This window comes from Hippopotamus amphibius, chromosome 13 (assembly GCF_030028045.1).
Source record: "Hippopotamus amphibius kiboko isolate mHipAmp2 chromosome 13, mHipAmp2.hap2, whole genome shotgun sequence".
Classification (NCBI taxonomy): Eukaryota; Metazoa; Chordata; class Mammalia; order Artiodactyla; family Hippopotamidae; genus Hippopotamus; species Hippopotamus amphibius.
Window position 1 is genome coordinate 100569830 of NC_080198.1, and position 25757 is coordinate 100595586.

The window sequence follows — 25757 nt, forward strand, 5'->3', positions numbered from 1 at the left end:
TCAGGCCTGTGGTCCTGGCGGGCGGCAGCCCCGCTGCTGACAGCAGCAGAAATCTGAGCCGGCGAAGATTCCAGGGAAGGTCGTGAGCTGCCTGGCAAGCCGGCCTGGGTTCTGGCCAAGTTAGACACAGATTGCCTTGGGGGCGGTGGGGGGGCGGCCCTGGCGACTCAGACAGCAGCGGCCCGGCGTGGCCCACGAGGGGGCCACACCATGGCCAGGCGGGTGCAGCTCAGAGGGGACCACCCAGGGGCTTCTGCTGTAACCTTGTCCAGCCACGGCCCTAGCCCAGGGCCTGGAGGGACGGGCCAGAGCTGGCCGGGGAGGGGTTGGTTTCCTTGTGCCAGGGCATTGCTGTATGTAGGAGAAAGTGCGAGGGCCCAGGGGGACTGGCCCAGATGCAGCCTGAGCATCGTATCAGTGCTGTGTGGCCCGGGGTGAGTGTTCTGACCTCTCTGAGCCTCCTGGCCGGCCTGGCGATGTGAGGTGAGGAAGCTCAGCATTAACCATCCTTGGGACGAAGGAGCCCCGCTTCCCGGATGTCTGGGCCTCACGAAGGCACCTGGTTCTTCCTGCCAGTGCAGGTCTCCACCAGCTGACCAGCCCGCGGTACAAGTTCAACTTCATCGCCGATGTGGTGGAGAAGATCGCGCCGGCCGTGGTCCACATAGAGCTCTTCCTGAGGTGCGTGGAGCCCCCCGTTGCCCCTCCAATGTCGGCCCCCATCTGCTGGGCCCAAACTAGACTCGATTCGAGCGCTGGGGGGCAGTAGAAACCAGAGTGGGCGTGGGGTCGGGCGGGCCTCGCTCAGACCGCCTGGCTGCTTTGCCCTTGGGGAGGACGCCCCCTCCCTGACTCGGACCTCCTCACCTAAGGAGACGGAAAGCGGCTCACACGTGACCGGGCTGTGAAACAAGCAGGTGTGAGGTGGGTGGTGGCTGCGGTGTCACGGGGACTGTCTGAGCTGGTGCCGCCCTGCAAACCGCTGGCTCCCGTGGAACCCTGGGGTCTCGTACCAAATCAACTTATACCCCCCGAAGAGAAGACACGAACAGCATGACTTTTCTCAAATTTGATGTCTTTGTTCTGTCGTCTTTCTTAACCTCTTGGCCCTTGTGTGCAGAGGGGGCCCGCGGCGGCCAAGACAGGACACACAGGGTCAGAACCCCGCTCCGTCCTACTGGGATCGGAGGGACCCGGGCCCCTGTGTGCCACGCCGCCCGAGGGGACGGTCACCGAGGCCTCAGCCACGACCCCGGGGCCTTCCTTGACTTCACAGCACTTTCCCCCAGTAGAGGAGGCCGGCCAGTGCCATGACGCCCACCCGAGGCCCAGAGGACCAGGCGGTCTGGGTTCCCGGGAGTGGGCAGAACTCCCTGGGGGTTCCTGACTCCTGGCCCCAGTGCAGGGCCCCCTGCTCACTGGACGTGGAGCTTGACCAGTGGGAGCCTGCGTCACTGGGCATCGCTCCCTCCATCTCTGGAGGGCAGGGAGCGGGCTCCCCGCGGACCGTGCTCCATTCGGAAGGGTGAGGCGGCCAGTGGCGTGAGCTCAGCAGTACGCTCGGACCCTGGTCTGTGCTGGGCGCCGCACGGGCTGCCTTTCCTTCGCTTCCTGCGCGTCTCCAGACAGCCCTGCCGTGTGCCCGTCTCCTGGGGGAGAGAGGCCAGGACCAGGCAGCCCGTCCCTCAGGGCTGACTGACCGCATGTTCACCTTCCCATGAGGCCAGGAGGCAGGCTCGCACGTTCCCATTTTCTGGATGTGGAAGCAGAGGCCCAGGGAACAGCCCCAGCTCAGCGCTGCTGAGCTGCCCCAGGTCTCTTGGACCTCAGAGCTGAGCCATCCCCCTGCGACCTGCTGACCGCTCCCTGCCCTTGCCACGGGCCCCAGACCCTGAGATGTGTCATTAAGGAAATGACAGCTGGGCCTGTGAATGGCACGCCCCTCCCCCTGCAGGTGGCTCGGAGGGGGCAGCGTCTTTCCAGAAGGCCCCAGGCACCAGACCCCAAACCAGCTCATTGCTAACCGCAGCCCAGCCGGGCGGGTGGCAATGCTGCTTCTATGTCAGCCTCTGAGGCTGATGTCCGGGTGGGCGAGGCCGAGGCGGTGAGATCCCAGACACGAGAAGGGGATCCCCAGCACAGGCACCCCCGGCTGTGACCCCTGAACGGTGGTGGGCAGGAGGCCCTGGGCTGCCTGGGGCCCTTCCACAGACTCAGGGCGAATTCTACACACGGCAGGCCCACGGGCCCCGCGGGGCAAGGGGCCCACACGGAACTGGGTGGGGAGAGGCTGGTCACAGATGTGAGTGGACAGATGCTCTGGTCACCCTACGGGGGGCCGAGGGGCCAGGCTGCCTGGTTCAAACCCCCGCTGTGCCCTTTGCCTGCCTGACCCGGACAGGTGGTTCATGTCACTGGCTTGCTCCCCCACCCGTGAGCTGGAGGCCTCTCTACCCTGTAGGGCGGCCGTGAGCAAAAAATGACTTGGTGCCTGGCTCGGGGGGAGCTCTTGGTGACATTAGTTGTCCCTGGTCCTGCTGGCGGCAAGGTGGTCTTCTGTGCTTCCCAGAGACCCACTCCCCTGAGACGTTCCCGCCGTCCCGGCTCCTTCCCTCCCGCCATCTCTGCCGGGCAGCCTCGGGCACGGAGGACCTGCTCCATCCCGGCCCTGCACTGGGGTCTCAGAGGCGACCCTCCCCGGGGAAGGTCCTGAGCTGCGCGCAGCGTCCTGTGAGCCGAGGCTGCTGCTCAGAGGGCTCTGGCCGGGGTGGGGCATGTCCCCCAGCTGTGAATACTGACGCAGGCCCCCCGCCAGCTGCGCTGCCCATTCCACCCCATACTATGGAGGCAGACGCTGAGGCCGGCGTCCCTGTCCTGCCACGTCCAGGGCTCCCCATCGAGGCATGGAATTCCTGGAGCAGAGCCTCGCCAGCCCTGCGCCTCGTGCCATCTGGGGCTTCGCGGCAGGCAGCAGTGGGGAGCTGCCAGAGGGAGGTGGGCACACGCTCCCCTCAGTGTTTACGACCCTCTCTCTGCACAGCCAGAGATCTGGGACGCTGACATTCCCCGGGGACCTGCTGAGTGACAGTCCCGTGGGGGCCTGGGCACATCCCTGCATCTCCCCTGTGCCAGGAGCAGCCCTGCTTGTTGTGGAGCGACTGTCTGCAGGCGCCCGGCTCAGTGGAGCAGGTGTTGTCAGCCCATTTGCTAGATGGGGAGACTGAGGCTAGCGGGGTCCGCCTCCTGCCCACAGTCAGGCAGGTGTACATGGGGACCAGACTCGAGGTTAGAATCCTGGTCTGTCTGGCTCCAGGGCAGGAAGTGCCTGCTGTGTCATCACGGGTCTGACATTCACGGGCCTCGTGTCTTGTCCTCGTGGATGGCAAGTCACAGGTCATGGTCCCCTCTTTGTGGCTGTGACGTGCGTCTAGACTTAATGACCTGGCCAAGGCCACAGCCAGGAGGCGGCAGAGGTGGAATCGACCCTGGGCTGGTGGACACCAAGCCCAGGCACGGGCTCTGCTCCTCTCCCCACCCCCCCAGCCCCCCTGCTGCAGCCAGCCCCACCCCCGCCCCGCCCTGAACGCCCGCCCGCTGGCCTTCCCGCAGACACCCTCTGTTCGGCCGCAACGTGCCCCTGTCCAGCGGCTCGGGCTTCATCATGTCGGAGGCCGGCTTGATCGTCACCAACGCCCACGTGGTGTCCAGCACCAACGCCGTCTCAGGCCGGCAGCAGCTCAAGGTGCAGCTGCAGAGTGGTGACACCTACGAGGCCACCATCAAAGACATCGACAAGAAGTCGGACATCGCCACCATCAAGATCCACCCCAAGGTGAGTGGGCAGCGGGGGAGGGTGGACGCGTCTTCCCAGACCCCAGGGTTCGGAGACGCACCAGCCCAACCTTGCCGTCGGACCCTCGGAGGACCTGAGCCCCCCGGGGACCGGCAGCGTGTCCCTAGTCTTGGGTCTAGTGGGGTGAGAACCCAGGTGTCCGGACACGGCCCTGCGCTTCCCCGGCCGCCTGTGCAGGACAGAGCAGGCTCCGTGTCGCCCACGGCTGCTCGCACGTGGAGGGTCTCTGAGGCCCAGGACACGTCCATCGTCCCTTCCGGGTCCATTCCTGGGGATGCTGCTGTGCTCATGGGGGTGACAGAGGCGGATGGGGAGCACCCGGGCTACTTATCCCCATCCCGCCCCCACCTCCGCATCAGCCCCCACCAGCTGAGCAGGCAGACGTACTCCAGGGTCACAGTGCTCCTCCGCGACCACCGCTGGCTGTTTCTGGGAGGCACCGTGCCTGTGCACCTCCCGAATTCCCACCACAGCCCTTGGCGGGAGGGGCGCCAGTGTCCGGCTGCTTCGGGGGGACACTGAGGCCTGGGGAGTCAGGTGACTGCCCGAGGTCACTCTCACCAGGGGCAGGTTGGGCCCGCTCGGCTAAGCCCTGGCCTCCCTCTAGCGTGTGTCTTTCCATCCAGTGCTGTGGTTAGGACTTTGCGGGGCCCCTGCGGGCTCACCTGCGGCGACCTGTGCCCCGCCCACGCCCTGAGGTCCACGAGTCCGGCTTGGCTGAGTTTTCATGTGGCTCCTGCTCTACCTGAATACAGTTGCCAGCATTTGAGATGCTGAGTCTTTTGCAAGGAGGTGTCCTCTTGCCGCATCATGGGAGAGGAGGCTTCGCGGCTCTAGGTCATTGTCCTAATGGAGACCCTTGCCCACCTTTGAGCCATTTCACAGTAATTATTGAGTCTGGGGGCACCACCTCCACCTTAAAGACGAGGACGCTGCGGCTGGGAGAGGAGGATGGACTCACGGACAGAGGTTGGCGCCCTTTATCTGTGAAGCACCAGATAGTAAATGATTTAGGCTTCGTGGGCCCTGTGGTCTCTGTCGCAGCCTCTCAACTCTGCACTGTACGAGGAAACAGCCACAGGCCAGACAGATGGCTGGGCTCTGGTCCAAGAAAACATCATTTACGCAAGAGGCCGCTGCGTTGGGCTGGCTTGGGCTGGATCTGCCAAGGGCCACAGTGTGCGACCCCTGCCCAAGGGCCCCCGTGGGGAGAGGCCGAGCTGGATGAGGCTCCAGGTCTGGCTGTCGCTGGGTCTCTCCCCTTCCAGGCACTGGAATCCGGGGGGTGGGGGCGGGAGCAGGGGTGCACCCCGGCAGCCACCTGGGGCCAAAGATGCTGGCAGAGTCCGTCAGACCCAGGAGCTCTGGCGCCCAGAGATGCCCAGTGCCTGCAGCAGTCCTCCTAGCAGCAGGTCTGACTCTTAGCCCCCAAACCCTGCACGACCATGTGTCCCTCTGGGTGCTCACCCCGGATGCAGCGCCCGGTTTCTCCACCTGGGACCCTGTGTGCCACTTACTGAGGCATCACCGCCCAGCATCACAGAAGGGGGCGCGTCGAGGCCCCACGCCTCCCAAGTGGGCACCGCTGCCCGGTGCCTCCTTCACCCGCCCCGGGGACCCCCCTCGCTCCGTTTACAGACATTTACCTTTCCTCCTTCATCAAGAGCTGTTACGAAAAACAGAAAAAATCCTTATTTGACCTGGTGGCACACAGCACAGAGGGGAAGCTCCTGACTTGGGAGCAGGGGCCAGACAGAACCCGCCGTCCCGCGGGTCTGCGCCTCCGGGTCCTGCCCCCCGACCTCTGGAGCTAGCGGAGGCCCCTGTGATCCGGGCGCGGCCATCGCCCGTGCTCTTCTTCCTTTTCCCAGTGTGTCATGTGGAAGCTTTACTTCCCTCCACCGTTAGCACGTGGGTTTCATGTTATTTAGTTCACCTGGACGTTTGCCCCCTGCAGTTGCCTTTCTCCCTGACGCACTGGTGGCGGGGAAACGCCAGCATGTTGTAAAGAAGGCTTTTTGTCCGGAAATAAGAACAGACCCACAGGAAGCTGCAGAAGTGGTGCCGAGGGGTCCCACGGGCCCCCCACTCCGCCAGGGGTGACATCTGCCATGAGGGGTGCGATATCAAAACAGGGAAACCCACCAAGTTCACGGGCACCTCCTCTGAGCGTGCGCCCTGCCGCTTCCGGAACACGGAAGCAAATCGGACAGGAACGCGGAGGCAAATCAGACACAGCACCTCTCAGAGCTCCCAGTCCAGTTGCAGAGTCAGACAGACAGACAGACAGACAGACAGGCTCCGCTGGCTCCAGGAGAAAACAGAGGAGAGTGCGGGTGTCTCGGTGTGCCAGGAGTTGGGGGGGGTGTGCGGAGTGAGGGAGCTGGCCTCAGCTTCCCTGTGTGTCTCTATTGGGAGATCAGGTTGACGTGCACCCGACTCCAAAGCCAGTGTCCCAGGTCCCCGCTGAGCCCCAGGGCTCCTGCAGACCGCAGCCCCGCACGTCCGTGTGTGCGGTTCATTTTCTGGGTGCTGCTGTCCGATTTTCAGAGGGATCTGGGACTGCGGAACCACTGGGCTCAGCGGCCTCGGAGGCCATGCCCAGCGGGCCTCTCTGTGCACCCTCCCTGTGACGGGCCCCGTGGCCTGCCCCGGGGAGAGCTGCGGTCGCTGGTGGGCTGAGCCCTGCTCCGTGAACACCAGCCCTGGGTCTCGTGCCTCGGTCTGCAGCCCTGACGGCTCTGTCCAGCTGCCTCGGGGACCCCCCTGCCGGGGACCTGGACGTGATCTGGCTCTGGTCCCACCAGAGGCCGACAGCTGAACCTCCCTCCCCGCCTCCCCCCAGAAAAAGCTCCCGGCCCTGCTGCTGGGCCACTCGGCAGACCTGCGGCCCGGCGAGTTTGTGGTGGCCATCGGCAGCCCCTTCGCCCTGCAGAACACCGTGACCACGGGCATCGTCAGCACGGCCCAGCGGGACGGCCGGGAGCTGGGCCTCCGGGACTCGGACATGGACTACATCCAGACGGACGCCATCATCAACGTGAGCCCCCCCCCGCGGCCGCGGGGCTGCCCGCGCCCGGAGCCCCCTCCATCCCTCGACGCTGGCCACAAAGCGCTCTCTTTACGTGAAGTGGCGCTCCGACCCCCTGTGGCTTCTGCCCGGGGCGCAGGGCCGGCCCTGGGCGTCAGAGGCTGCTGCTGGGACCCAGGACAGCCCTTCAGAGATGCAGAGGCATAGCCGAGGCCCCTGAAGGATCTTTGCCCAGGTCACACACCCTGCTCAACGCTGAGCATTGCTAGTATTGTTATTAGTACTTTTTTTAAAAATTATTTTCTTTCCTTTTATTTTATTTATTTATTGGCTGCGTAGGGTCTTTGTGGTTGCACACAGGCTTTCTCTAGTTGCAGCGAGCGGGGGCTACTCTTCATTGTGGTCCACAGGCTCCTCATTTTGGTGGCTTCTGTTGCAGAGCACAGGCTCTAGGCACGTGGGCTTCAGTAGTTGTGGCATGTGGGCTCAGTAGTTGTGGCTCGCAGGCTCTAGAGCACAGGCTCAGTAGTTGTGGTGCACGGTCTTAGTTGCTCTGCAGCATGTGGGATCTTCCCAGACCAGGGATCAAACCCATGTCCCCTGCATTGGCAGGCAGATTCTTAACCACTGCACCACCTAGGAAGTCCCTGTTATTACTCGTCTATGGATGGCGCCTTTTGCATCCACCAAGCACTTCACCCAGATCCCCAGCTCCTGCCTCTCTGGCTTTGCCGTGGTTCAGATCCTCTCCTGGAAGCGTTAGTGTTTGAGAGACCCCCCGAGGCCTGTGGGATGGGAAACGGCGCCCCACCGGCATCCACCCGGTGCTGGACGCGAGGCTGGAGAGAGCCCGCGAGGTCTGTTTGGACAGTGCTGGGAAGCTCAGACCCTGATGAACAGATGGCCACGCACTTGGCCTCGAAACGGGGGATGGCGATGAGGCTTCTGGCGCTGTCTGGGGATGACATTCAGTGACATGTTCCCACGCTGGCTGGAACGGTGGTTGGAAGAGAAAGCTTCGGGAGCCCATGGGGTGGGGGTGGGGTGGCTCAGGTCACAGCTAACGTGGAGTTTCCTCCCCCTGCAGTACGGGAACTCCGGGGGACCACTGGTGAACCTGGTAAGTGTCCCCTAGAGCAGGCGCCTCGCGTTCTCTGGGGGTCTGCTCACATGCGGGGTGGGGCGCAGCCTCGAGGTGGGCACGGGACCCAGAGCACGGCTGGTGGTCTGGAGGCCCAGGAGGAGGACAGGACTCCGAGCACGTGCTGTCCCATGGCCCCCGGGTGCTGGTGCTGTCAGGGGAGTGAGGGACGCCCCGAGAACAGCAGCCCACGCAGGGGCCATGTGGCTGTGGCGGACCTGGGGCAGGGGACGCGGGCCGTGGACCGGTCACCCCCTCGGGGACCCCCTGTCATCGTGTTGACAAGAGATGAGAGGAATGTGCCCCGCACCTCGGCATCCAGGCTCCCTGGGGTTGGTCCCTGCGTCTGGGCCATGTAAGGACAGACCCGGCCATGGGCAGGGGTTTCTGGGGGACACACTGAGCAGCTGCGGTCCAGCCGCTCCAGAACACAGGTGCCTGTTCCCCGAATGCCAGATCTCAGGGGAAAGCCTTAGCCTTGCCATCCAGGAAGTGCCGGCGGTGGGTGGGGGTCCCATCCCAGGATGGGGTCAGGCAGGGGCACACCCAAGCACGGTGTGAGGAGCAGGGAGAGCTCTGGAGGGACATCAAGCCTGGAGACCTGGCAGCTGACGTGGGATCAGGGAGGGCTTCCTGGAGGTGGGAGCATCTCAGCTGGGCTGTGGGGATGGCGGGTTTGGGTGGATGGGGATGTGCAGGAGAAAGGTATTCCAGGGAGAAGGCGGAGCACAAGCGTGGGGTGGGGTCCCAGGCCTGCACCGCCGCTGGGGCAGCAGGTGGGAGGCGGTGCAAGGAGGCTGGTGGGCTGCTTCCTGACGCGGATGGTGCGTCTTCCTGCGCCCTGACGAGCCCTGCGGTCTCGCAGTGGGGCCAAGGCCATAGCGTTCAAGAAAGCTCACGTGGGGGGACTTTAGGCCGGAGTGCAGGAGGCCGCTGCCTGTGGTCCAGGCAGGGGGTGGTGAACCAACAGGGCTGATGAGGGGAATCTCCATCCCTGGATCCTCTCCTCACCTCGTCCTCCCACCTCACGGTTCCTGGGGAACAGGTGGGGACGGGCACTCGGGACCAGGCAGACGAAGTGTGCCTTTGTCCAAAGCTCTTCCCGGGCCCCAGAGGGGACTCCTGGTGACCAGACCAGGCCCTGGCCTGGGTGTTGTGTGCAGATGTCACACCCTGAGATGAACGGGAGAGCCAGGGTGGGGGGTGCGTGCCGGGCTGTGGGAGGAGCTACGTCCAGGAGTGAGGTCTCAGGTGGCAGATCCGGCCAAGCTGCAGGGTGGGCAGGGCAGGGTGGGAGCCCAGCCACGAAGAGAGGCAGTGAGGATGCTGGGGGCCGCCCTGGCCCACGCGCCCCCACCCTACTTCTAGAAGGGGGGGGTACCACAGTCCTCACCACATCCCTCTTGCTCCAGCCACGCAGGGTGCTGCCTGGGGGTGTCCTCGGTCAGCGGGCTCTGCTTCTCAGGGGCAGACTGCAAGCTCCCCCGGCCGACACGCTCCAGCGATTGGAGGGGGTGGGGTCAGGTTTGGAGGCAAACGGCAGGAGAGGTGGGGGTCCCTGACCCAGATGTGGACCCCAGAGCACCTTTTCAGAGCCCCTCAGGGAGGGCGCCGATGGCCAGGGTCCTCCTGGGGACCAAGGCGCGGACACGCTGCTCTGCAGCTGTCCTCCCCGAGTGACCCCTGCTCTGATCTCCCTCCCAGGACGGCGAGGTCATTGGCATCAACACGCTCAAGGTGGCAGCCGGCATCTCCTTTGCCATCCCCTCGGACCGCATCACGCGCTTCCTCTCGGAGTTCCAGGACAAGCACGGCAAAGGTACGGAGCCCCCACGCGGAGGCTGGGAGGCTGTCCCAGGGCAGAGCCCACAGCCCCCGGCCGGGCCAGGCCGTCCTGCGATGCTGCGTGCCTGTGCTCACTCCCCACCCGGCCCCAGTGTCCTGAGACCCCTGCCCAGGATACCTCAGCCTCTCTCGCATCTTCTCCTCACGTCATGGCCACGTCCACCCCCATCGCTCCATACCAGCCCCTCTGGCTGCGGATCATCCGCCTCGCCTCCCACCTCCAGGGGGTTTGGCCCCTGGGCTTCACTTGTCTGGGCTGCTCCATAATTGTCAGAACCTGGTGCTTCCTTCCTTCTGTCCACCCACCCACCCACCAACCCACCAGCCCATCTGCCCACCCACCAACCACCCATCCACCCATCCATCCCCCAACCCATCCTTCCACCCACCCACCCATCCATGAACCTACTCATCCATCCATCCATCCGTCCATCCACTCACCCATCTATCCTGCCTTCCTTCTTTCCCTTTCCTTCTTTCTTTCCTTCCTTTCCTCCTTCCTTCTGTTCATCCATCCAGCCACCCACCCACCCTTCCTCCCATCCACCTGCCCATCCCTGAGTCCTCCCTCCGTCAGCCCTCTGGCCGTGCAGACTGCCGGGCAGGGAAGCCTCTACTCCAGGCGAGCAGAGCCCGAGGCCCTGATCCTTGGACATCTTCCTTTCATCCTCCGTTTCCCACGCCCACCCACGCAGGCGCGTGCAGCCCTCCCTGCCCGCTCCCAGATGGCCATGAGTATCTGTCTGGGAGAGGCTGGACCAGGCCAGGTGACTGTCCCTCGTGGGGCAGGCCGGCCACCTTCCCAGAGCTGGTGGTCACAGCCACGTTCTGGAGGAGGGTCGCGCTTCTGATCTCGGGACCTTTCCTGGCGGCGTCCACCTTCCTGCCTTTCTTTTTGGCCAGAGCGATGTCTCCCTCTCCCCATCTTATCTGCCCTGGCGCCTCCTGGCCGGCGCCCAGACCTGACTCAGCCCCACTGCTCACACCTTCACATTGCTCCCTGTCTCCTCCCAGCCCCCTCGCCAGCAGTTCACTGAGGGCAGGGGGGCTTCTTCATGCTTGCCCCATCCTCCACGACCCCACCAGCCAAGCACACAGACTCCAGTACAGCCCCAACCAGGGCCATGAGGACCCGTCCTATGAAGAACCGCAGTTGAGGACCCTGTTTGGTTCATCCGTGTCCTTTCCGTGAAGACAGCCTGGAGCCAGGGCACAGCTGGTCTTCCTTAAAGAAGCTGAAGGCTTCTGTTGGCTGGGAGATCTTCTGACTTCTTGAGCCCTTTTCTCCTTGGCTGCCGGGAAGCTCAGAACTTGATCCAGGGCTGCACCTTCGTACCACACTTGGTCTTTTCTCTAATAACCAAGCTTTTCCAGTTTAATTTTCCTCTGCTTCAGGGGTGCCTTTGACTTTGGCCACCTTCCTGGAAGTCAGTGGAGCTGTACTTGGCACAAATTGAACTGCGAGGTGACCGTTTTGTTGGAAATGGAGTGATAGCATCCTCTTCCTCTTGTCTCTCTTCCTCGCCTCTCAGACAAGAGTCCACCAGTGTTGGTTCACTCCTTTGTTGTACAGCGACTGTCCCCAACAGCACTGACCTCACCCCAGGCCCTGGGAAACACTTGTCCCCTGTCCTCAGAGCTGCCACCTTCCTGAGGACATGTGACCTAATCAAAGAGCCTGATACGTTTTAGCTGAATGACTGAATCTATAATTTTAAATTCTTCTGAAATTGACTGGTGTTCACTTTTAGTTTTTTTTAAATAAAAATGCCAAATTATTCAAACTCAGTTTATCTAAATTTCTTTAAGACTAACCATCTTTTTATTAAAGTGAGGGGATGTTAGTTAAGGTGCACTTCCCGTTTCCATCTAGGAGTTGGGGGGGCAGAGGCCTCTGGGGGACTTTCAAGGTAAGAGTGGCCCCAGGAGGGTCTAGGGGTTCAGCTAGCCTCAGGACGAGCAGGTACCCGCAGGGGCGGTTGAGTTAGTGGGCTGGGCTGTCCTGGGTGTCCGCCCAGAAAGTACACAGGTAGTATACAAACTTATGCCCAGGACCGAGGGCAGGAAAACAGCAGTCCCCTCAACTCCCTGAGTCATGTGTGACCTGGACTAGTCCTGTCCTTCCTGGAGGCCTCGGGCAGATGGAGAGGGAGGAAGGGGAAGAGGGCCGGTTATTACTTTCGCCTGACTTTGACCCTGACCACTCTCATTCACCATGGTCTAGGAAGTCCTAGCCATAATAACTAAATGGAAAAAAAAAGAAAAGAGAAAAAGAGAGAAGAGGAATCCAATAGCAGAGGAAAAAGGAAAACTGTCACTCTTTGTAGATCACATGATACTCTATATAGAAAATGCTGAAGGCCACACTCAGAAACAAAGAGAACCCGTCAGAAAACTCAGTTAAGTTGCAGGATAGAAAATTAATCTACAGAGTCCATTCCGGGGAGACAGGAGTCGATGCGGAGACCACATAGGGGCCCAGGCAGCCTTCCTGGCGGCCAGGCTTGGCCTGTGGCAGGTGAGGGGTGGGGAGGTCTGCGATCCACCTTGAACTTTGAGACAACAGGACTCGATGGACCGTGGGATGCGGGCTATAAGTGGACCTGGCGAAGGCCTGAGTGAGGGGGAGTGAGGGCCGCTTCCTGGGGTGGGGGTCCTGGGGCAGATCCGCGATCAGCCCCGATGCCGCGATGCCCAGCTGTGGGCACCACTCTCGTGTCTGTCTGAGAGTCGCGGGTGTACGGCGGACCCCCGACGTACCCTTCGGCACGTGGGGCAGTCACACCGCTCCCTCGTCCGGACTTTCTCTCCTTCCGTGGAGGGCATCCACAGTGTTCACGCCCTTCCCCGCCCCGCCCCCACTAAGTGTCCCGTTACCAGCTTTTTTTTTTTTTTTTAATTGTTTTTATTGTTGCCATCGTTGAGGTACTTCCCTCACTTCTGGGACAGGCTTAGAAAGACACAGCGTGTCCGCCCTCCCTCCAGCCCCCAGCCTTGTTTCGAGCAGGCGAGTTGGACACGCGTCTCTTAGGTGATTTTCCAATAGGACGGAAGGAAAGGGTGGGGCTTGTGACTGTTTCTGGAGATCCTGGGAGTGGGCGGGGCCCGCTGCTCCCAGGTCCGTGGGGGATGGGGAATCTCCTGCCCGAGGACATTCTAACAGGACAGGCGCTGGCCTCAGGTGACCCTGGGCTGCACTCATCAAAGCTGCAGTTTTCTTCCCCTTATTAAGCGCGACCTTGAGGCTGTGAGCAAAGCTGATCAGTGGCCAGCACTCATGTCGGGAGCAGGATGGGGGCGCCGAGGCCTCAGTCCCCCCGCCCTTCCCCTTTCCTCTGAGGACCTCATCAATCTCGTGGATTTAAGTGCCATCCAGAGAGTGACTGTCCGTAATTTACCCTCCAGGCTGGCCCTCTCCCCAGACCCTAGACTCAGATGTACAGCTGCCTGTCGGACAGCCCCGCAATCTGTGTGTCTTCTGTCACCGTCCGCCTTCTCAGTTACGGCAGCTCCATCCTTCCAGATTTCCCTCCCGCATCCAATCCATCAGCCAGCCCTGTGGGCCCTACCTTGGGGATCTGTCCATCCCCCACTGCCCTCTCTCCATCACGAGCTCCACCACCCAAGCCGGCCACCAGGGACCCTCACCTCCTCTCTGCTCCTCTGCCACTGCCCTTGCCCCCCACAGACCCTTCCCACGGCCAGGGGGCTTCTTTTAAAATTTAAGGCAGGATGTGACAGGTCTCTGTACAAACCCTCCCGGGCTCCACCTCGCTGGGAGTAAATCCCCAAACCCAAAGCCCACCAGACCCATGGGGTCAGGGCTCCCTCCTGCTCTGACTTCATCTCCCACAGGGTTCCACCATCCGTAACATCCTTCAGTCTTCCTTGGTGAAATGTCTGTTTACATATTTTGCCCATTTTAAAGATTAGAGTTGTTTGTGTTCTTATTGAGTTCCGAGAGTCCTTTTTGCATCCTGGATAGAAGCCCTTCATCAGAGAAATGAATTGCAAAGATTCTCTCCTGTGGGTTGTCTTTTCATCGTCTTAGGAGCAGAAGTTTTGTACATCTTGATGACGTCTAATTTACCAATTTCTGTAATGGGTTGTGAGTCTAGTGTTGTGTCTAAGAAATCTTTGCTAACCAAAGGTCCAGAGAGATTTTCTCTTACATTTTCTTCCCAAAGGTTTACTTTGTGAGGTTTTAGACTTAGGACTGTGACGTGCTTTGAATTAATTTTTTAAAATAGTGGCAAGTATGAATCAAGTATTTTTTCTTTTCTTGCTTTGGATAATCAGTTATTCCAGCACCATTTGTTGAAAAGACTGTCCCTTCTTTACTGAATCACCTCTGCGCCTTTGTCAAAAACAAAATGAGTATATTTTGTTCCACTTGTCTTTTTGTGCCTCTTTATACCAATAATTGTGTTCTGTTTACTGTAGCTTTACAGTGAGTCTTGAAGTCAGTCCTCTAACGGGTCTGCCTTTTCAAAGTTGCTTTGGTTCTTCTAAATTGCTTGCGTTTCCGTACAAATTTTAGAGTCAGCGCGTCAATTTCTACCCCCCCCACCCCCCGCAAAAAAAAAAAAAAACCAGCTAATATTTTGATTGGGATGTGCTGAATCTATAGATTGATTGGGGGAGAATCGTCATTTTAACAATATTGATTTTTCTGGCACTTGAACACAGATACCTCCCCACCATTTAGGTCTTCCTTGATTTCTCTCAGCAGTGTCTTCTAGTTTTCAGAGTACAGGTTTTACATCTTTCATCAGATTTATTCCTAAGTATTTTGTAATTTTGATGCTATTCAAAATCATTCTTTTACATTTCAATGTCTGGTTGTTACTAGAATATACAAATAAAATTGATTTTCTGTGTTGATCGTCAGAGATCCTGCAACCTTGATAGCTCATTTATTAGCTCTTACAGCTTTGGGGTAGATTCCAAAAAGCTTCCTTCTCCCAGCCCCTCAAGAGCGGCCAAGCGGAGAGAGGCGACTCTCTCCAGACATGGGGGCTGGGCCAGTCCAAGCAGGGTGGCTCCTGCTGCCTTCTACTCCTGGTGTGTTGGAGGAGGGGTGGACAGAGGCTTTCGTGGTGGCTCTAACCGGTCCCGACGTGCTCTGTTTCTAGACTGGAAGAAGCGCTTCATTGGCATACGGATGCGGACCATCACACCCAGGTGAGTGTTGAAGGACGCTGCCCCCGGCACCCCTCTGTTCTCACTCCTCACCTCGCCCCTCCTCCCAGACCCTGGCCCCCCCCCCCCCCCGTGCCCGGCCACCCGCAGGTGCTCCAGTGCACCAGACACGCCTAGGCTTCTGAGCCTTTTCTCAGGCCCGTCCCTCTGCCTGGGGTGCCGTCCCCCCTTTGCCTGAGAGATTCCTTTGGCTCCCGGAGGACTCCGTTCAGGTGCCCCTCCTCCAGGAAGCCTCCCAGATTAGTTTCCTGTGGCTGCCATAACAAATTACCACAAACGTGGTGGCTTCAAACAACAGAACTTCATTCTCTCCCAGCTCTGGGAGCCCGCAGTCCAAAATCAAGGTGTCCGCAGGGCTGTACTTCCACTGTGTGCCCCAGGGGAGAAGCCTTCCTTGCACCTCCAGCTTCTGGTGGGTCCAGGTGTTTCTTGGGCTGTAGTTGCATCACTCCAGGCTGTGCCTTCCTCACCCCATGGCGTCTCCTTTCGGTGGGTCTGTGTCCAATCTCCCTCTTCTTTCTCTTATGAAAACACCAGCCGTTGGACGTAGGGCCCACCCTACGTCAGGCTGGTCTTATCTAGAGATTCGTAACCAGCCCACATCTGCCAAGATCCCATGTCCAAACAAGGTCACGTTCTGAGGCTCTGGGCGGACGTGAATGTTGGGGGCGGGGAGACACGATTCTGTCTCCCCAGGCTGCTCGCGTGGGAGGGGGTGCACGGCTGTGCTTCCCTCCCTGGCCTCACACGGGTCCCACGGGGTCCGAATTGCCCATCCTCAGCCTTGGCCGTGAGCTCCTTGGAGCTCCCTGCCGCTCCCAGAGCCCGTTCTACAGCAGAGTGGGTGCCTGGAAATACTGCGGGAGTGAAATAGGGAAGGGGGTGGGGAAGAGGAGGGTGAGGGGGGAAGGAAAGGAAGCAGAGAGGAAGAAAAGGCAAAGTCAAGTCCAAGGGCTTGAAGAAGGAAGAGGTCACTGCATGGGGGAGCTCTAGGAAGAGCTAAGCTCACCTGACGGACCCTTCCGCCCCCTCGGTCCCTAAAATGACCGTCGTTCCTGTTGCAGCAACTGTTCATCTAGGGAATCAATCTGAAAGCAACTTAGAATCAAGACCAATATGCCAATTTATCTTCTGAAGCTGTTCTTTCTCTCTTCCATCCATCCATCCATCCATCCGTCCAGTCTTCTGTCTCTCCACACCATCGTTCACCCATTGTCTGTTCATCCTCCTTCCATCTGTCCATTTATTCATCCTTCCTTCCTTCCACCCATCCCTCTGTCTGATCCTCCATCCCTCTGCCTTTCTCATCCTTCCTCCCGCCCATCCTCCCATCCATCCATCACCCTCCCCTCTCCACACTTCTAACCATCCACCCTCACCGAGGTTTCTCTTAAGGATCCCAGGTTGAGTGGGGGACACAGACAAGAACGAGTGACATCCCAGAGTGGTCAGTAGCAGGACTGGGCAGGGTGAGGGCCCAGTGGAGAGGCCTGGTCTGGCCTGGCTGGTGGAGGGAGCGAGGGGGCAGCTTTGTACTGAGGAGTCAATGTAGAGGCTCAGAAGGAGCGCCTGACCGTGGAACTGCCTTTTCAGTTTGGTGGAGGAACTAAAGGCCAGCAACCCAGACTTCCCGGCGGTGAGCAGTGGAATTTATGTGCAAGAGGTTGTTCCAAATTCACCTTCTCAGAGGTAGGCACCACTGAGGAAGCAGGGAGGCCAGGCGGGTGGGCACAGGGCCTGGGCTGGGCCTCACTGACCTTGAATGACCTTGAGCTTCCTAACAACATGACGCGACGTGGAAGTGACAGCTGGGATTTTGGCCGGTCTTCTAAGCTAGGGTCTGGCTGGAGAGATGAAGGCCGTGCCCTTCCTTGGCCCAGAATGTCCTTTCCTTCGGGTCTGGGGAGACAGAGTAGCGGAGGTCCCCCTGAGCTGAGAATCCCGGTCCAGCCTGGCTCTTATCAGCCCAGTGGACCAACCTGGGTCTTTCTGGGCCAGTTTCCTCATCTGCAAAATGGGCGTGATTCAGTCTCCTCTCCCCATGCCCCCCACCGCCCCCACTGAGACATTATCAAGGTCAAATGAGATAAAGCCTCGTTTTCCTGGAAACCATCAAGTACCAGAGAAAGGTTGAATGGGGCAACGTGGTGAACTGAGGCAGGCAGTGCGGTGGGTGGGTTCTGACACGATTGCACAGCTGATCCAGTGCCCTGGACCAGCTCTGAACAAGCACCTGCCCCTCCTCTGCCCCAGGGCTCCATCCGTGCACTGGCTGGGCTGCATCACCTCCTGCTTTTAACTGTAGCTCCAGGCTTTTAACTGTAGCTCCAGGAGCTAGAGGTAGCCCATGCTGGGGTCTTGGGCTGCTGTGGGGGGCTAGGACAGAGTGTGGCTTGGAAAGGAGCTGGGCAGGTGGGCCTCCCAGTCCCTGCAGCCTCTTCAACCCAACAGGACCCCTCCTTTCTGTTTTTTGTTTATTTATTTATTTATTTATTTATTTTTGGCACACGGGCTTCGTTGCTCCGCGGCATGTGGGATCTTCCTGGAGCTGGGATCGAACCCGTGACCTCTGCATTGGCAGGCGGATTCTTAACCACTGTGCCACCTAGGAAGCCCCCTCCTTTCTGTTTTGCGTGCTGGGCTAGAAGACGTGGACCCCTTGAGTCCTTCCACCGTGAACACAGCACACATGCTAAGCCCGCAGCCTCCCTGCGATACAGATCATTGATCCTTGAAGCCAAAGAATAGCCACCCCAACTCCAGCTCTTTATTCTGGGTTGCTGTACCCACTCACTCAGCAGTTGGCAGACACCGAAAGTGGCCTCACACAGGGCACCCCAAGAGCCAGAGAGGGGAGCTCGGTGGTGACAGTGTCTGCCGCTGACCGAGGCTGCATGTGAGCTGGCCGTCCACACGCGCCATCTCAGTTAATCCTCACTGCAGCCTGGGACCTGCGGGCCGCTGCTCTCACCCCATGGCTCAGATGGGAAGACTAAGGCCTGGCGAGGTCACGCCTCCCAGGTCACACAGCCCGCACGTGTGGATCTGGGTGCTGTCGCCCGTGCATCTAACCACAGTGCCACCCTGCCTGCCCTCTGGGTGGAGGGGAAGGTCCCAGCAAGTCAGGGGCAGGAGGGGGGTCGGCCCAGCTCGCTCTGCCTCTGACGGGAAAGTCTTAGTAACTGCAGGAGCGTAGGATCAACCCCGGGTCCTTGTTGTCATTTGCAAAGCCTGTCCCCACATAGGATGGTAGATGTGGAAACTGAGGCTCACAGGGGCAGAGTACCTGGCCCGAGGCGGCCCAGCTCGGGGGGCTGCAGCCAGCACGCGACCCCAGCCCTTCTGGGGTGCAGAAGTAGCCTGACAAAGCGCTAGCCCGTTGTAGGACAGTGATCTCCTTCTGGCACGAGAGGCTTGCAGTCAAGGCCCTGTTCTTACCTGTTGAAAGGATTTTTCTTCATCTGCTGCTGGTAAAACCCACTGTGCCCGGGCCTGGGCCCCTCGGGGATGTGCCGTGACCACGTGTCTCCCCTGTTGGCAGAGGGGGCATCCAAGATGGCGACATCATCGTCAAGGTCAACGGGCGCCCTCTGGCCGACTCGAGCGAGCTGCAGGAGGCCGTGCTGACCGAGTCCCCCCTGCTGCTGGAGGTGCGGCGGGGAAACGATGACCTGCTCTTCAGCGTTGCGCCCGAGGTGGTCCTGTGAAGGCGGGGCCGCCTCCCTCCATCGCCGACCGAGCCTGCAGCCGAGGACGGGGGCCCGCAGACCGGTCCTGCCCGGAGCCACTGCCTCCCATGGGGTCAGGACTAAGGACCGAGGTCGGTTCTCAGCAGAGCCAGCGGCCTCCTCCCGGGTATCCAGGGCCAGAGCCACAGGCTGCGCTTGGCCAGGGGTCACATCTCAGCCTTCGGGGAACGTTGGCTCCTGCATCACGGCGCCTCTGGGGGCAGCCCCATGTCCCCCCCCATCAAATGCTCCTGAGGGCCTTCCAAGTTCTCAGATCTAGAAAACTCTTGTATTTCCCTGGAGGACGTCCCATCGTGTCTCCTGCCTTCCTGCCTTTGCACCTGTCCATAGGATACCTCTCTCTGAAATTCCCACGGCTCCTCCCCCACCCTCACCTCACCGACTCGCACCTGTTCAGGTCTCAGCCCCCCAGCCATCTCTTCTCCCAGGTGCGCCTCCCTGCCACCACCCCCAATAGCACAGCACCCACCACGCTGAAGGACCAGGGCTGTCTGCCCGGCCAGCCTGCTCCCCTTGAGGAGTCAGATGTGGCGGGTCTGGCCCGGAGCTGGCACTGCGGGATGTCCCAGGCTGTGCAGCCGAGCCCTGGGGCTTGGCAATGGGGTCTACCTTCCCCGGGTGGAAGAGAAGCCGGCAGGGGGCAGAGCATGGCTGACCCCCTGGATGGCCGCTCATCCTCCAGGAGGGGACCCTGGGGCGGAGGGCAGAGGAAGCTGGGACCTGTAGGGGGAGGGGAGGCGAGGACTGAGCCGGCTGCGCCTCCCGGGCTGTGCCGTGTGGAGCGGGGACTCACGGCATCGCCCAGAGCAGGCGAGGTGCTCCCCTCGCGGCGGGGAGCCTGCTTCCAGGTGGCTCTGTGAGTTCGCTGTGTAGCTCGGTCCCCATGTTGCTTGTACTGTATGTTTCTCTACTGTATGGAAATTAAAGTTTACAAGCACATGGTCCTATGCCAGTGGGGCGTTCAGGGAAGCCCACCCACCACTGAGCAGCTTCCCTGGACCCAGAGCCGACACATCCGTAGGCACAGAGACCCAGGCCAACTGCCTGGAGTACCCGGGCATCACCGTACCCCAGCCACGCAGCCACGCAGCCCCGGCTCCCCACTTACTCGCGGCCCCCCGGTCCCCAGCAAGATGCCTCCCTTTCCCGTGCTGCGGTCTGTCCTCCACACAGGAGGGTCCTGAGACCACCGACCTCCTGGCAGTCAGGCAGAGCCCTTGGAGAGGCGCCTGCCTGGCAGCAGTGAGCTCACTGAGTGTGCCGTGTGTGCCCGGCCAAGCTTCCTCTGCATCTGCGCTATGTCAGCCTCCCTGCAGACCACCCGGCAACGGGGAGTGAGGCGGAGCGGGAGGGACAAAGCCGGCTGCCCGGGAACACCACGGCCAACAGGGCACCGCGCGCTGTGAACTTGCCCAGGGTCAGCTCCTAGGTCACACGTGGGGCTGTAAGGGTGCGGGGCACCGTCAGGGCTGAGAGGGAGGAGCCTGTCCTGTGCTCTGGACTGCCAGCCCACAGCGATCGAGGCCCCTGGGTCCAGACCTCACGAGCGGCAGGGTCTGCCCCCAGCTGGCCTCTGTGTGACCGCGGCCACCTCCTCCCTCGGGGGTGGGGTCGGCAGCGTGACTTCAGACTGCAGACTTCAAGCTTTTCCAAGCTCCGAGAGCCTGAGATTCGGCAGGTCCAGATTGAAACGACCCGCCACGGAGCTAATTTTAGGAGGTGGTCTCAGACGGCCATGGCGGCAGCCGGAATCCTGCGCGGGACCTAGAGGGTGGAGACAGGCACGCCGGGCGCTGGAGATGCTGAGTGTGGGCACCGGCCGGATGGGGGAAGGGACATTGGACCAAAGAGCACTCAGCACCCACACCCAGAAAAGAACCAGAGACTGTCACAGGCGGCTTTTTAATGACGTGCTGTGATCTGGTCCACCCTCCCAGGTTGGGATGCCATCCCAGGGCTCAGATTACCCTGTGAACCGAGCACCCTCCCCACCCCCGGGCCACGTCCAGGCCCTGCTGGGGAAGGAGGGACCAGGCACAGAGGCAGCCCTGCAAGGCGCCTCCCACCCCCACCACGCGGTAGTCCCCGCTGCCCGCCCCCGTCCGTCCACCCCGAGCTGGCCCCCCATAGTCAGAGCCCATCCCACGGCCGGCGTCCTCCGGAAACGTCAGAGCACGGCCCCGGAGCCGGGTTCAGCCCACACCACGGGGCTGCCCACCTCCCGCCCGGCCCCCATCCCTCCCGTCCCATCCTGAGTGGACCACACCATCCCACGGAGCGGGCCCTGGGCCATCCCACCCCCACCTTTTCCCCTGCCCGCTGCCCAGTGTAGAACAGCCCTCAGGTCCCCAGTATGTCCACCCTCTGAGGTCTCTGATTGCACTCCCACCGCGCGGGTCTCCCGCTTCCCACACGCGCCACGGCCTGCAGAGCGCTCTCCCCACTCTCCATCTTCCGCTGCCCCGACCGTGTGCCCAGTGGGCACGTGGTCCACGCTGAGAGGACGGACCCCGCGGGTACTGGGCAGCAGTTCAGGGCAAGGCCCCTGGCACGTGGGCCTGGACTCGAGTAGAGGGTGAGCTGGAAGCAGGGCACTGAAAGTGGCACCTCAGACGTGACCAGGGTTAGGCATCTGAGATGGTTCTGGGGTCCAAGTTCAAGGGCGTGCATTCGGCTCCTGGTGAGAGCTGCTTCTGGGCTGCAGAGGCTGCTGATGGCTGTGTGCACACGTGGGGAGTCCTTTCCTATAGGGGCAGCCATCCCTCCCACCCCACCTAACCCTGCTCGCCCCCTGCGGCCCCGCCTCCGTGTACCATCGCGCTGGGGGCAGGGCTTCAGCATATGACTGTGGGGGCAGAATCCGGTTCTCAGCACAGCGACGAGAGAAGCTGACTGGGGCCTGCGGTGCTGAGCTGGTGGTCTCGGGCAGCGGGGGTGAAGCCGGCTGAGACCCTCTCAAGAGCTGGGCAGATGGAAAGCTGGTGGCGGTCATCCATTGACCCCACACTCCCTCATTCCAGAGGGTGGGGCTCACGTCCACTGTGCCCAGAGGGAACTCCCAGGCCCCGGAGGTGGCACCGATGGGGAGACCAGAACTGTCCCTCACGGCTGCAGGTGACCTCAGAGGTGTGGACTCGTGGAGGACACCAACAGCCCCTCCTACCCAAGACTTTGAGAGACAGCGGGTGCCCAGTGCCCGCGCAGTAGACCCTGTAGGTCACATAGTTGCGGCACCCCAGACGGGTCTCCGGCTCCCTCCAGGCATTTCATGGAACAGCCTTCGCCCTGAGGTGTGGTGCTGGGGCAGACCAGGCTCCCTGAGCATGGCCTCTGTGGGCATCAGCGGTGACCAACCCATCAGCAGCCCCCCTTCTCCACCACCACCCAGAAACCCTCGGGCTTGGAGGGGAGGGAGGAAGGGGGCAGACGTGGGACACAGCCCCGCTGACCAGAGAGGGCGGGGTTGAGACCCATCTGTCCCTACATCGGCTTTGCTGCAGTAAGTGCTGAATTAAATGTCACATTCCCTGGCGGTCCAGTGGTTAAGACTTGGCGCTTTCAATTAGGTGGCCTGGGTTCAATCCCTGGTCAGAAAATTAAGATTCTGCAAACCACACAGCACTGCAAAAAAAAAAAGTCACATCAGAGGTCCTGACTCACAGTTTGGCCCCAAAGGGCCCAAAATGTCACTTCACATCTGCTTGCTCCCTGCCACCAGCCTCCTGCGTGACATGGCCACCCCAGCCTCTGTGACCTCAGGTGGTCTGTGTGTGAAATGGGAAGTGGGGTGTGGGGGTCTCAGCTTGGGAGTCAGCCAGGCCTGGGCTGTGGTTTCAATTCAGCCCCTCTCTGACTGACCTCTGTCAGGACACTTGACTCTACGCTTCTGCATCCAGGGAGGCCTACGGATGCCACCTCCCAGGGAGGAGGGACCCCTCACCTGAGGCTAGGGGCTGCCTGCTCGCCTGCCCCGGCTGGCCCTGTACCAGTGGGCTCTGTGGTCATCAAGGCCTCTGTCCTCCGCCAGCCACTCAGCCGTGACCACCCCCAGCCAGGCAGAGCTGGCCTCTCCGAGACACTCCAGCTGCTCCCGGAGAAAAACAACTTTCTCAGAGCCCGCCAGCTGCCTCCCAAGCCCTTGTGCAACCCCCAGCCTCCTGACGCAACCCCCAGTGGCTGGGCTCACGGCCCACCCCCTACTCTGTGTCCCGGGAGCTGTAAACAGGGAGCTGAGAAGCTCAGAGCCCCGTGGGGAGGGGCAGACCCGCTTCCAGCCTCAGGGTCCCTCCCTAAACACCTGGAGTTGTAGAAGGATGGGACTGGAAGGGGCATCACTGCTTCCTGTGTCCAAACGACCCATTGCACAGAGGCCAAAACTGAGGCCCAGAGAGAGAAGGACCTGGGGTCAGACATGAGCGAGGGGCTGGCCTGCGGGGGACAGGGCTGGGCCGGAGCAGACAGCTGTGGCCGCAGCTGCAGCAGGACAAACCTCCATCTGCCTGAGTGCTGGGGCCAGGCTGGGCACCCCAGGAGCCAGTGTTCCAGGGAAGGATGTCTGTTGTTCCTGTGTGCAGCAGACCTGTGGTCACAGCATCTTCCTCCCAGAGTTCCTCCCCGCCCCCTCCGGGATTAGTGGACCCAGGACATGGTGACCAGAGATGGAAATTCTGGAATGGGTCAGATGTGAGAGAAACAGCAGGGGGCCTGGCACAGACACCCCAGTCTTGAGCTGCGCCTGGGGGAGACCGGGCTGGGGCCCGCCTACCAACACCGCCCAGCTCTGTGTGCCTGTATGGCGGGCATCCCTCAGTCACCTCCTCCCCTCCGTCCACAGGTGGGGAGGCCCGTCTCCCCGCTTGCTGCCCCCATGTCTGCCCCGATCTTGGTCCACATTCATCAGGTCTTTCGGGGTGTGGCTCTGCTCTCAGGTCCCTCCGCTCCGCCCACTTTCTACTACCCCCCGCCTTTGTGCAAGCTGCTCCCTCTCCCTGGACGCGCTCGCACACTGCCCTGCGTCTGCCTCCTTCCCTGACCATGCCCTCCATGATGGGCTGAAAAATGGTCCCAAAGGTGCCCACGTCATAACCACCGCCCCCCCGAACCTGCCATGTCACCTCACGTGGCCAAAGGGACCTTCCAGCTGTGATCAAGGGCAGGATCCCGAGATGGGAGGTCGCCCTGGAGGATCGGGGTGGGGGGCAGGGCACGTGATCCCGGGGTCCTTACAGAACAAGGCAGGAGGGTCAGACAATAGACGCGAGGTTGGGGTTCTGTGAAGAAGGGGCTGAAGGCTGCAGGCGCCTCTGGAAGCTGGAAAAGATGGGAAACGTGTTCTCCCCTGGAGCCCCCAGAGGAAGCAGCCCTGCCCCACCTGGGCTTCAGCAGTGACACTGACCCTGAGAACCGTGAGAGTAAGTGGCGTTGTTTCCAGCCACTGCATCTGTGGTGATTCTCGCTGCAGCAGGGACCCATGCCCTCTGTCTAGCCCATCCCTCCCCTGCTTCCAGGAAGCCTGGCACCCAGGGGGGTCCCTGCCTCCGGCATCCGGCCTGTCCCACTCTTCAGTTACATGCCGACTGCTCCCTCCCCCAGACGCTGGCTCCAGGGCTCGTGAACTTCTCTGAAGTCACAGCCCTGTCCCCAGAGCCCGCCCAGGGCCTGCAGCAGAGCAGGTGCTCAGGGAATGCACTCCAGTCAGGTGGGGCTCGTGAACCCAGGGTCCCCTTAGCTCTAACATCCTGGGGCCCATGCCTGCCGCGTCACTGCAAGCCAGACCCCCAGTTTCCACACTGGGGAAAGCCAGATGCCCAGGGAGGTGGAGACGCGGGGAGGGGAGGGGAAGGGCGATGGGGGAGGGGAGGGGAAGGGCGATGGGGGAGGGGAGGGCGATGGGGGAGGGTGGAGAATGGCCCCACCTTCCTCATTGCCACGGATTTCTCTGAGCCCCGGGAGCAAGCCCCCAACCCCGCAGGTGTCCACTCTGATGGAGCAGACCATGTGCTGTCCCTTTACCCACCCGGAGTCACCCAGCCCCACCTGGGACCCGCTCCAGGCTCGGGTGACACCGCTGGCCAAGAGCGCCTCCAGGGGAAGTGAATCCCCCTCCTCACCTCGGCCTCCATCCCCCTCCCTCCCCTCACTTCAAAGGAGACCCCCCCACCCTGGGGCCCACCCTCCAGGGCCCCCCAGAGATGGTGAGCCCCTTACCTCACCCCTCCCCCACTGAGAGGGGCCCTCCTCCCCCAGCTGCCCCAGTCCTCTCTGATGTCCGTCATCTCCTCACACGGTGGCCACAAGCCACATGCTCCTCTCCGTCCCCAGACAGCGGCCGTCTCCCTTCCCAGGCTCAGCGCAGAGGCCAGAGGCCGGCCCCGACCCGCCTCTGCAAACCCTCCCTGACCCGCAGCCCCGGCCCCCCTCAAACTCAGGAAAACGTGACGAGGACGTGAGAGCACACGGGCTCACGCTGCACACGTGACTATGCACACGGCACACATGTGAACATACACACGAGGCACGTGTGCACGCACACACGGCGCACATGCATGCGATCGCCCTGCTCCCTGTCGCACCTGTAGTCAGCATGCCATGTCCTGGTGCACATTTCTTTTCATTCCACACATCGGGTTACACCCACTTTTCTTGGATTCAAAGTCGTCTTTTATCGATTTCTTTTTCATTTTGGTTGAAATGTTTCCTCAAGTAAATGTTTTCTCAAAAGGGGCCGGGGGCAAATGGAGAGCTGAGGTGCTTGAAACGTTTTTATTTTTTCAAAATCATTTTTCCCGTGGAGTGGGACACTTACAGAAAGGGGCCCACGCCTGTGGTGGAGTGAATCATCTGACAACAAACCCACACCACCCTCCCACCCCCGAGTCAAGAGCAGAACCCTGATGGCCCCCGGATCACCTGCAGCCCCTCCCACCACGCCCCTCC

General features: G+C 61.1%; 1 protein-coding gene across 1 annotated transcript in view; it reads left to right on the top strand.

The window, feature by feature from the left end:
• The window catches only part of HTRA3 (HtrA serine peptidase 3), a 30401-nt gene extending 11622 nt beyond the window's left edge, over nt 1–18779 (top strand). The window contains exons 2-9 of the mRNA XM_057705805.1: nt 582–681; nt 3610–3832; nt 6699–6893; nt 7972–8004; nt 9730–9844; nt 15006–15054; nt 16666–16761; nt 18614–18779. Coding sequence (XP_057561788.1) covers nt 582–681; nt 3610–3832; nt 6699–6893; nt 7972–8004; nt 9730–9844; nt 15006–15054; nt 16666–16761; nt 18614–18779 — 977 coding nt within the window. The remainder of the gene's footprint in view (nt 1–581; nt 682–3609; nt 3833–6698; nt 6894–7971; nt 8005–9729; nt 9845–15005; nt 15055–16665; nt 16762–18613) is intronic.
• The last annotated feature ends 6978 nt before the right edge of the window (nt 18780–25757 follow it).